The sequence below is a fragment of the Sceloporus undulatus genome, chromosome 1, assembly GCF_019175285.1.
Source record: "Sceloporus undulatus isolate JIND9_A2432 ecotype Alabama chromosome 1, SceUnd_v1.1, whole genome shotgun sequence".
NCBI classification, from domain to species: Eukaryota; Metazoa; Chordata; class Lepidosauria; order Squamata; family Phrynosomatidae; genus Sceloporus; species Sceloporus undulatus.
In genome coordinates this window covers 228,545,323-228,557,814 of record NC_056522.1, presented here as the reverse complement: position 1 = coordinate 228,557,814, position 12,492 = coordinate 228,545,323, and the positions used below count along the sequence as shown (strand labels likewise).

Below are 12,492 nucleotides of genomic sequence, written 5' to 3'. Positions count from 1 at the left end.
GGTAAATGTAGGATGAAGGCTAAAATTTTATCCCATAAAAACCTTTGATAAGCTGCCATGCATGCTTGTACATTGCCTAAATGAATTGCCAGTGCTGAGATGAATCAAACCATCTGCCAAAAATATCCAAACATTTTTTTTCTTTATAAATTGATGTGAAGTGTTTTCCATTACTTCTTTTTAACTGGGATACCTCAACCACAATCAAATTTGGTGGTGAGTGGGTAAAAAATAAGCTGATGGTTCCTGTTGAGTTCTGTAAAGATGTTCTTTATAAGAACTGTACCTGGAGCATGAGCTTGAGAATCTACCATATGAAACACTGGATCTTCAATTGGTGCTAGAGAAGGTGTTGCAGTCAGCCCAATGGATTTTGGTTAATATATTAGAAAACATTTTAAAGTCTTCTGGTGGAAGAGCAGGAACAGTGTCCTGCAAATCTCCTGATGGTGAGACTGTCAACTGTGAAGAAGATGATGGTAATGATGTATCAGATTTATAGCCATCATCAGATGATGTTTGTGAAGTAGGCTGATGTTCAGTTGCAGTTGATGTGATAGTAACAGATGTAGTAACATGAGTGGTTATCTGAGATACCATAGTGAGGGTGGCAACCACATTTAAACAGGAAGGACTTCCTATGAAACTGTAGGAGTAAAGGATACTGACAATATCGGGAGTACACTAGGTACTGGTTCAGTATCCATGGTAAAGAATGTCAGGGGAACAGAAACTTGTGATAATGGTATCAATGCCAGTGGAGCAGAGCAAGCTGGTACTGATGCAGTTGGAGCTGGAGAACACCTTGATATCTTGGAAGAAGTGTGTAGTGGTGGAGATAATGCTCACCACCTTGAATGATGGTGACAATAGCGGTCATGTCTATGTGACTCTCTGACAAGTAATTTTAAGCAGTGAGGAGATTAAGAATGGCTATGGTAGTGATATGATTGGGATCACCTATACTAATTTCTGTAGAAGTCTCAATAATGGTAAGAGGAATAAGAATGATAAGATTCCTGAACATCACTCCAAGAGTAATAATGTTGGTTGTCTTCAGAATACCAATAGGATCACCAATTAGCAGACTTTGGCCCGTTACATATGGGCTTAAAAGTACGCGCAGAGCGCGTACTAGGGTTAAGACGGGGCGGTGCTTCCGCACTGCCCTAACCTTAGTGCGCACCGTGCGCGCACAAAATGGCAGCGCCCGTTCCACACGGCCACCGTCATCGATACGTGACGACCGCGCCGCCTCCAAACGAGGCCGCGCGGTTGTGACATATTGGGGTCATGGCAGAGTGCCTAGGGTGCCCTTTCCGCAACCCCGGAAGGAGCTCCGTTTCGGAGCTCCTTCCTGGTTTGGTCCACTGGGTGCAGCCTTCAGACGGCTGCGCCCAGCGGACCAAAGGAGAAAGGGGCCAAACGGCCCCTTTCTCCTTCTCCCCGCCACCGTAGGGTGTCCTTGGGGCTTGAAGCCCCAAGGACACCCCTTTCCAGGCTGCGGGGAAGGGACCTTTTGCCGCTTCCCCGCAGCCCGGAAAGCGGCGGATCGGGGCTTCAGCGGCTGCCGCTCTGGCCGCTGAGGCCCCGATCTGGCGGGGAAAGGTGCGCATACAGGCGGCCCCAAAGGGGCGGTCTGTAACGTGCCATTAATCCTCTTTTGCATTAGCCTTCCAGCCTGAGGCAGGGACATAACTAGGATTTTAGGAAGGGGGGTCCAGACTAAGTGCCACCATTATAATGGGGCTTGGGTGCAGCGGCACAGCAGCACACACCATTCATTTTTCTAATGGAAGGGGGGGCCCAGACCCTAAGAACCCACCCTCCTTGGCTACATCCCTGCCTGAGGCCAGCCATCAGCACAGAACAATACACATGCAAATCACTCCTGCATTCCCAGGCTCACACAGTATATATACACCCAACTTTTTCCAGGCAAAGCATTCTCTGAAGATGCCAGCCACAGATGCTGGCGAAACGTCAGGAAGAAACTTTTCTGGAACATGGCCACATAGCCCGAAAAACTCACAAAAAATGAGGTGATGGTAGTTTGGCTGGCTGAGACATAGGCAGTATGGCGTGAAGGCAAGGAATAATAATAATAATAATAATAATAATAATTATTATTATTATTATTATTAACTTTTATTTATATAGCGTTGTAAATTTACAGCCAAGCTAATCAGCTCTAAAAATTTCTGAAGTCTCTATGCAGGCATGAAAGCCATTTGTGTTAGGAGACCACAGAAAATAAATACTGGTTTAGTGTTTATGATAAGTTCAAGCTCAGGAAGATTTCACTTGATATAAATGGATGCAGAAACGTTCTTGTTTTAGTTCCTTAGGAATGTAGGGTCAGACATTTCTTAATTAAACTTACTTGTTTTACAGCCTTGTTCATCTGAACCATCTCCACAGTCATCAAACTGATCACACTCTAGTTCCACTGGTATGCACTTCTTATTGTTGCATGCAAACTCATCTTTTTTACAAGGTCTTACTTTATATGTAGTTTTGTCTGCAAAAAGTTACAAAAGAACAATCAGGTTTTTTTTCCTTTTTAGATTATCTTAATTAGTGCAGCAAATAAATATATACATCAATGAAGATTTTCAGACTAGCACTTAAGCGCTGGTAAAACACTGCTAAATCATTTAGGAAGTGTGTGTGTGTGTGTGTGTGTGTGTGTGTGTGTGTGTGTGTGAAACTTTCCATTAATAGCAAATCACCTCTCCCTGAGGGATGCTAGAGGGAGCTGACGATTGCATGACACTGATCGCCCTATAACACCACACAGCTATAGTTCTGTATTCAACTTTAACTACCATGGCACCATTCTGTGGAATTCTGGATGTTGTAGTTTAGTGACAAAAAGCAAACTAATATTGCAAAAGGAGAACAGGTCCATTGCTTTCTCATGACCTCCTCACTAGCTTACCTCTCAATAACAACTGGAAAGGTGGAGAGGGCTCTCACTGTCAATTTCTGAGTGGTGACTGAGTCAGCAGAGAAAGGAATGCAAAATATTCTGGGCCAGTCTTTCCTGTACCTCTACCTGTCCCCCAAGTGTGGGCCGGGGGAATGCTCTTTCCTCTACCTGTCCCCAAGTGAATCCTTCTTAACATGGACAAAAGTTTGAAACCTAAGTATTTATATGGTCAGTTTCAACCTGTAATGAGTTTTACTAGCCTCAGCATCAACTACAGATAGAACTGCAGCAACTAAATACTATCAAATGCTTAGAAAGTTGAATAGAGCTGTCCAATTTCTTTTCAACATTTAGATAAATATTTAAAAAACAAAACAAAACAAATTATTCCCTGAAAACAAAGCAAAAACAAAACAACATTCCATAAACAGTATTGCACTTAAATTTGGATTTGTTTAGATTTCTAAACAGTTGGTTGAATGTATACAATCTTTCTATCATCACTATGCCACATCAGTGTCCCTATTCTACCAACAACACAAAGTAAAGCAAGAAGCCTCAATGGAATGATCATGTTTTTGCTATAATGATGATGGGATTAGAGACAGTTCTACCCATCTTAATATTAATGACATCTTCACTTCCATTTATCTGGGCTGCCCTGTGTGACAATCTCACTCAGACATTGAATCCAAACAGGAGACTGTATGGTGTGTGGACTCTCAATCTGATGACACTGATTGAAACAAGGTGGACATGGAAGATTAATGTAGCCCCTTCCCCCCCCCAGAGACATAAACCTCCAGGACTGCAAGCCAACATATCAGATGAAGTAACTCAAAACCCTTGAAAACATGACTCCAGAGGTTTTCGCCATTTAATTCATCAGACAGATACTGCAGAAGATGACCTCCAAGAAACCATAAAGGAATGAGTAAGAAGAGGCATGAGCTCCTTAAAATTCACTTTTCACCCAAGGAAAATAGGGTCTGGCTTGGAATCTTAAGAATGCATCAATAAGTAACAACTCATCATTGGTACGACTTGTCGGCCTTGAACTTATATGAATTTCCATAGTTAATGTTTGGATGATAATTTCTACCTTTATTCCTGCTGCAATTCTCCTGGTTCCATAAAATTTGCTTTATTCCTTGATCACTTTGCATCACCTGTAAGCTACCACACCCAGTCAATACGAGTCTACTGATAAATAATATGATCCTTCCATAATTTGCAATGTGCTTTCCAAGTTATGAAGTCAGTTTTAAAAACATAAAAAGCCTCTTTTATTAATTGATTCTAAAGCTTCTTCACCCCCCCCCCGTATACATATTAATGAAATGAATCTTAGAAACATTGTGTGCTTAATGGTGGGTTGTTGTTGTTTTTTAGCCTTGTGCATCATGGCATTATGCCTTGTGATGGAGTCTTTCTCTTATTAGCTTTTATCAGATGAGCTTTGTTTACAATAGCATATTGACATGGAACCACAGGCAACAGCAGCTGTGGGAATAGAAGGAGTAGAAGCAGCAAGAGAAATGCCTTTTTGTCCTAGGTGTCTGCATATCAAGAAGGAGATTTCAAAGTCTAGCTGTTTAGTGCTGCCAACCATGTATAACGTAGCATCTTCTCTCTCTTTTTATTGTAATCCAAACTAAAATTATGTACCACAGTGGTCTTCATCTGACTCATCACCACAGTCATCAATCCCATTACAAATCTGCTCATGCCGCAGACATACTCTGTTATTTCTGCATCGATATGGCCTTGTTGAGGGACATGGAAATTTTACTGTGGAAAAGAAAAAGAAATGTAATATTATAATGCTAATAATTTAGAGCACATAGCTTTTAGAATTCCTTGGTTCCATGAAATGGTAAAAAGTGACTATCTATATGGCCTGAGGTAACCTACATTTAAATAGACTTTTACCATAAATATGACTTATCAATTGCTTCTTCTTTTTTAGATTTGAGAAAGAAAAATGTTACTCAGAAATATTCTTGATATAATGCTGATTCAGATATCAAAGGAAACTTTTTAAAAACGTAATGAAGGGTTATATTAAACTTTGATGTATAATGTCCCTCATACATATGACACATATGGCATGTTTACAGTAAAGTAGGGGTGGGGAAAGTGTAGTCCACCAGAAGCCCATGGGGATGGAACTGAAGACTTAGGCTGTGGAGGAGTGTGGAGGTCTCCTAGCATCTGTCATTGCCCAACTGTGCTGGAAAAACATTAAATACAGCATTCGTTCACAACAATGAGCAAAGCAGAGTACAAACTGAAGGGAGAGACACTCACCACATATTTCTGGAAGTTCATCTGAGTTATCCCCACAGTCATCTTCTCCATCACAAACCCAAAAATGGAGTTTGCAGAGTGAATTGTTGCAAAGAAATTCATCTGCCCTACATATATTGCCCCCCTAAAGAAAGTAAAATAAATCAGCAAAATAAAAATTGAATGTAATCAAAGATCCTTGCTCTTTAAACCTGTTTATGGTAGGGCCAGATCAGACGAGAGTAGGATCATCGTGATGAGGTCTTCTATCACTTAGAATTGAGCAAACAACAGTCACATGATATATGACCATGACAATGAGGGATGAAGATTGATCCTTTCCTCATAATGTAATTTTAAAATTAAAACCACTCTCCTGCTGCTATTTGCCTCATTAAGGAAATATACATAAGGTTCATGTTGGATGAAACTAAAGGTCTGTATAATCCTACTTTTGAATGTGTAACAGTAAGCTTAATGCTGTGGCCAGAACATATCGTTCTGTTTTGTCTGCTGCAAGTTAGCCCTGTCAGCCAATATGTGTTTTTCATTTTATATCACAAAAATGAATTAGTGTAAGTACTATTGGAACTAGTGTAAAACCTAGTGTAAAAGGTTTGTATGAATCTTAACTGAAACACATATTTGCACATAAAATTAAGAAGAAGTAATTGAAGTTATTACCCATTATTTGTATTCATGGTAGACTATCTAGGACTAGGTATTGGCTGTTTAAATGTAGATCTTATTTATACTCATGACACTTCATTTAAGGTTTTGGTTATTTTAATATGGAAATGTAATAGACCAAAAGTTGGTCTAATAATAGAATAAAACTATTTCTTTTTCAAATGAGATTTTATTATAGAAGTATATCAGAACCTTATTGTTCATTATGCTAAGTTTTGTAGGTACAGTATATCATGGTTTTAAGCATTCTTGGAAATTACGTCATGTTAAACACTTTAGCCAGAATTCACTAATGCAGTTATGAATGCAGAGCCTAGAATTACACATTTGTGACTGTTTCATATTTGCAATGTCTATGTATTCTCTATTTTAGGAAATATGTAGGTATTGCAAAAACTTCCCAGTCTCCAGTTACCAGGCAGCAGCCACTGTGATCAGTGGAAGCTTTTCCTCAGGTGACTGGGAAGCAGCTGACTTATGTTCCCAGCCCCCATTATCAGATGTGAGGGCGAATTGCAAAAGCGACCTTACTTCTAGGTGCCATATCAAAGATCACTCATAAGAGGAACAGACCCCCATTAATCTCATTGGCTTCTGCCTAGTAAATAGGGATTGGGGAGGTCAGGCCAGGAGCGATTATGCATTTGTAACTCCCTAAGTGAATACCAACCATAGATTGCAGCTAAAGATAGATAGATAGACAGACAGACAGACAGACAGGAAGGAAGGAAGGAAGGAAGGAAGGAAGGATTATTATTATTATTATTATTATTATTATTATTATTATTATTATTATTGAGGGGTGTTTGAATCCTTAAATGAAACTTGATGGGGAAACTATGAATACTCCCACTTCTACATGTTAGTCTGATTGGATAAACACTATCTGTATTTCCTTGACAATAAAATCAATCGAACAAACAATAAAATCGTTTACATTCAATAACTTGGGCCCAAGTATCTACTCTCTTACTTTCTGTAAACAATACTTGTAGAGTCAATGTATCTGGATCCTACAATGTGCCAGCATCTCATTTGGACTACATTCATGCTGATAGTTTATTCAAGAGATTTGGAAAATGCTCATTAATATTCACATCCTGGATTGAAAAAGAAATCATAAACATGCCAGAAAGGATGTATCAACATGTGTGTGTGTGGGGGGGGGGGACAAGATTTGTCACACTTCAGGCCTTGATTAGAGAAAATTCATTTGTGTAAAGAATTTTTCATTCTACATGGAAAGTATGTTTCGGGACAGAAAATATGATAGTATTATCTGTTCTCATCAACTTCAACCTTTGGTGACCATACAAATGAGAGACTGTGAGCCCTGCTCATCAACAGGTCAGGTCCTGTAAACTCATGGTAATTGCTTCCTTCACTGAATACATCTATATGTAACATGGTCTTCCGCTTTCCTACTATACCCTAATTTCTCCAATATTTTTGTCTTTTCCAGTGAGTCATATTGTTTCATGATATGTCTAAATTATGACAGCCACAGAATACTTCTGCAGAACAACCTTTTAAATGAGCTGTTCATTTTTCTGTAAGCTTTCTTCACTGTACACCTTTCAGAACCATTCATAGAAATCAGAAATAGTATGACAGGGAAGATTCTGATTTTATTATTAATGATATATCTTTATACTTGAAGATTGCATCTAATTTCTTCACAGCTGCCTTTCCAAATCTTAGCCTTCTTGTGAATTTGTAACTACAGTCACCATTTTGATTAATGACTGACCCAACATATATTAAAAAAAACCATGAACTATTTTGATGTACCCATATTTTCCGGCGTATAAGACGACTGGGAGTATAAGACGACCCCCAACTTTTCCAGTTAAAATATAGTGTTTGGGATATCCTCATCGTATAAGACTACCCCTCTTCCAAGGCACACCAAACAAAAATTTTAAAAACATCAGATTTGATTTCAATATGGTAATTTTAATTCAAATGACATGCAGGTACTTAGCAGGAAACCTTGTTGTATACAAAGCCTGCTTGGATTGGTCAGCTCTCCCTGCCTGCCCAGCCCTCCCTGTCTCCAGGAGTATCAAAACAGTAGCTGCTTTCATACGATCGTTGCATATGGTGGGGATGCGGCCGCAGCCGTTTTTGAGCTCCCCCCGTCATATGCGGTGACCCTGCAGAGTCTCCATTCCAGCTCAGAAGTTTCAGCACCTGCCCTATAAGATGGCACCCGGCGTATAAGACGACCCCCGACTTTTGAGAAGATTTTCCTGGGTTAAAAATTATACGTCTTATACGCCAGAAAATACAGTATTCATTACCCATGTCTAAGTTATGTAAAACCTCTGTGGTCATTTTTTAGGGTGATTTTCTTAAATATTCTTTTTTCCCTTAAATATTCAAGTGAAACCCTGCTTTTACACTTTCTAGCTTAACTTTTTAGCCTGTAGTGGTTATAAGTGAAGTTGAAGGCTTTCATGGCTAGCATCCATAGTTTTTTATGGGTTTTTCAGGCTATGTGGCCATGTTCCAGAAAAGTTTATTCTTGACGTTTTGCCAGCATCTGTGGCTGGCATCTTCAGAGATTGCTAGCATGGAAGAGAGCAGGGTGTGTACACACACACACACACACACACACACACACACACACACACAGTGTGACTCTGGGTAGGAGGAGTGATTTCCATATTAATCTGTATATTGTTCTGTTGTTGAGTGGCAAGGCCTCAGGGTGGTAGGATATGCAAACAGGATTAGTGTCTGTTTAATTAGTGATCATTGTCTGCTGAAAAAAAAACCCTGACCCTGGGTGGCTTTCATTTGCATTTTGCTGGGTCTTGATTTTAGTGTTTTTCAGGATTGGTAGCCAAATTTGGCTAACTTGAAGGGTTTCTTCTTTCCTGTTGAAGTTTTCTTGGTATTTGTAGATTTCAATGGCTTTCCTGTGCATTCTGGCCTGATAGCTGTTAGCATGGTCCAGAATTTCAGTGTTTTCAAACAGCATTTTATGCCCAGGATGGTTTATAATATGTTCTGCTACTGCTGATTTTTCTGGCTGACCAGCCTCTCATGTTCCTTGATTGTGTCTGAACACTGTGTTTGGTAATCCATATGTAGACTTGTCTGCAGCTGCATGGTATGCAGTAAATACACACTCAAAGCAGCCCTGACAGATGACAATCCAGCCTCTGTTTAAAAACCTCCAAAGAAGGAAACTCCACCACACGGAGGTAGTATGTTCCACTATCGAACAGCTCTTAGTGTCAGGAAGTTCTTCTTAATGTTTAGATGGAATCTCTTTTCGTGTAGCTTGCATCCATTGCTCTGTGCCCTAGAACTTTATCACATTGGCCCTGGAACGGACCTGTAGCATCCCAAAACAGAATGTTCTGGGGATGGGAGGAGGCGGGGAACGCATTTTACTGCACAGCAAGAATGCTGTTGCTGCTCCTGAACATCCCCATCCTGTTCCGAATGTGTTCCTCAGGGGGCGATTTCTGGGAACACGTCTGAAGCGTTCCCGAAAATCACCCCCTCTGGTATGCATCTGGAATGGGATGGGGATGCTCGGCGGCAGTGGCAGCGTTCTCGCTGTGCAGTAAAATGCATTCCCCGCCACCTCCCGTCCCCAGAACATTCTGTTTTGGGACGCTACAGGCCCGTTCCAGGGCCAATGCGATAAAGTTCCTAGTCTCTGGGGCAGCAGGAAAAAAAAAACCCTTGCTCCATTCTCAATATGACATTCCTTCAAATATTTTTAATAATAATAATAATAATAATAATAATAATAATAATAATTTATTTATATTCTGCCCAATCACAAGGACTCAGGGCAGCTTACAATAGTAAAGAAAATACATAGCAAATAACAATGGCAATCACAAAACATGACAAATCACACCAGCAATAAATAGCAAACAATACATAACAACAATAAAAATAACAGTAAAAACGCATAGCAATTAACATGGCAAAACAGATTCAACAAGAAATTAATCCCCGTTCTCAATCCCCCCTCCCCTTCCCGGTCCTGAAAAACAATATTAAACAGCCTCAGCTGTTGCCTTGGTGGAAAAAGGCACAGGCAGCCTCCCAGTTTGGTTTGGAGCTATCACAGCTATCATGTCACCTCTTAACCTTCTCTTTTCCACGCCAAACATGCCCAGCTCCCTAAGACCCTCCTCACGGGGCATGATTTCCATATCATTCCAGATTTCAATGAACAAATATAATATTGGACCTTCTTTTGCCAATCCTTATTTTAGAATAAACTTTTACTGTCTTCTCTTATTCTGGAATACCCTTTTCTCCTTTTGTAACATAAGAGGAAAAGATAAAAGGGAAGTGCTAGAGGGAAGCAGAACTATTGGCTGCAGATCTCTGCATGTTTTTGGTAACATGCAGTGAAATTCCATATATATGAAATTTGGAGGAAGCCCCACTGAGTTCAGTGAGACTTATATTAATGTAAATGTGCTTACAATTACACAACAGAGAATATGTATTTGTTTAAATTTGTATTCTGCCTTCCCCTTTTACAAGATTCAAGGTGACTAATAGAATATATTAATTTTTTTTAGCTAAAGCCAACCTATTATAAAGTTAGAAAAGAACTGAAAAGAATTAAATTATATTAATACTCAATTAAAAACAGTTATAATTTTTTTAATATAACTAGAAACTGGAAAGGATTGCAAGCACTTCCTCTCTTTTAAAAAACAAATCATTCTGCAAGCCAGATAATGGTCAAAATCCTGTCTCAATGGAAAGACAAGGAGAACTGAAAGGGGTCCAACCTAATCTTCCATGTAAGGGAGATCCACAGCCTGGAAGATTACAGGATGTGTCTGTAAGGGTAATGACAAAACAAAAGCTGTGAAGGAGATGCCATTTAACTGATCTCTGTCTTGTCTAGATTAAATTTTAATTTATTCACAGTCACCCAGTCTATTACTGATGCTACTTTAACTGACAGAAACAGCTTCCTTGGAATTAGATAGAAAGATACGGCATACTGGTAGCACCAAACCCCCAAATTCCAGGCACAGGGTCTCCAAAAAGGTCACCAAAACTGTTTTTGTAATCAGGCCTGAAGCCAGACTGATATATATATCTAGATAGCTTGTCTTACCCAGGGACCCCTGGAGCTGTGAAGCCACTAGAATGTGATGTACAAACGAAATATTATCTGCCCAACACATTTTAGGAATTCAGATGTTCTTGTCCATATTTTTCATTTCCTTTTATTTTATTTTTTTCACATTAGAATATTTGAGGTAATCATGGGGGATCATGTCCATAAACAAATAGGATTTTCCTTCAGCCCCCAAATTTGGAAGTTCCCTTCACTTAGACTTTAAGGGACTCCAGCACCATTTCAAGACCAGCTCAGAAAGGAAGTCTGGTGAGTAGTAGAGGTGGGTAATATACTAATGAAATTCCTTTTTTGCCCTGGGTATCTTCAAGTACAAACACTCATATCTATATAAGCACATATATAAACAGAAAAACAGAAAAAAATCAAAATGCAGAGTTTAAACTGATCACATAGAAAACAAAATGAACATGGAGCTCCCTTGAGTTACATGGTATAGAAAACAGAATCTTGGAATGATAGTGGATAATTTGCTGCATAGGTGCCCTTCTGAAAAAAATTACCTATTTCTTTAAGGCACCAGTTCTAAATGAACTTATATTGGAACGAAGTCCCAATGAACACAATGATGTTTACTTCTGAATAGATTTCACTTTGCTAGAAAAAATATTGTACCCCCCCATGGGGAATTCTCTCATTAAATGAAAGCTAGGCAAGGAAAAACAAAAACAAAACTCACCCTTGTCACAATTTTTTTCATCGCTGTTATCTACACAGTCTTGGATTCCATCACAAAGCCATCGGATAGGGATACAGTGTGCCTTATTTTTACATCGAAACTGATCTTCTTTACAGTCTGTGACACAATCCATCTGTTCAAATACATTTATATGCTGCAGTATTTGTCAAAAAAGTAACACAACTATAGACAGAACAGCCAGAATTCAGAAAAAAAATGATAAAAAGATTTTAAATTTTTTGAGATGGCCAAACTGCATCCACAGTTTTGTGGTAGAAGCCTACCTATTCAGTGGGGCTGTTCTGCCTTTCATCCCCACTTCATCCCCACTTTAATAGTTTTCTTGATAAGGAAAGTTTCCAAGTTCTAGTCTGCACTGTAGTTCAACACTGCTTTAACTGTCATGGCTCCATCCTATGGAATCCTGGGATTTGTAGTTTGGTGGGGCACCAGAATCCTACAGTTCCATAGCACTGAGCCATTGGCAGCTAAAGTGGTGTCAAACTGGATGATTTTGGCAATGCAGAATAGACACAAGATCAAATAAAAAGAGATCAGCAAACAAACCAGACATGTATCTAACATGATGGGGCAACCACCAAAGGACAATCCTATTGTCCACATCAGTAAGAGATTCAAATGACTCTTAACTGAAATGAACAGATAAACTCACTAATGACTGGAAGCTTTGAGGAGTAAATTATTTATATATGGAGCTTTGAGGAGTAAATTCCACAACATATTTATTTTCAATGGCATCACTAA

At 39.4% G+C, this 12,492-nt stretch overlaps 1 protein-coding gene across 6 annotated transcripts in view; it reads right to left on the bottom strand.

Moving 5' to 3' along the window:
• Positions 1–12,492, bottom strand: part of LRP1B (LDL receptor related protein 1B) — a 1,051,820-nt gene that overhangs the window by 88,082 nt on the left and 951,246 nt on the right. For all 6 annotated transcript variants that reach the window (XM_042437575.1, XM_042437584.1, XM_042437621.1 and 3 more), the window contains 4 exons: positions 11,728–11,860; positions 5,243–5,365; positions 4,601–4,723; positions 2,384–2,521 (listed from right to left, as the gene is read on the bottom strand). In XM_042437575.1, the coding sequence (XP_042293509.1) occupies positions 2,384–2,521; positions 4,601–4,723; positions 5,243–5,365; positions 11,728–11,860 (517 nt within the window). The remainder of the gene's footprint in view (positions 1–2,383; positions 2,522–4,600; positions 4,724–5,242; positions 5,366–11,727; positions 11,861–12,492) is intronic.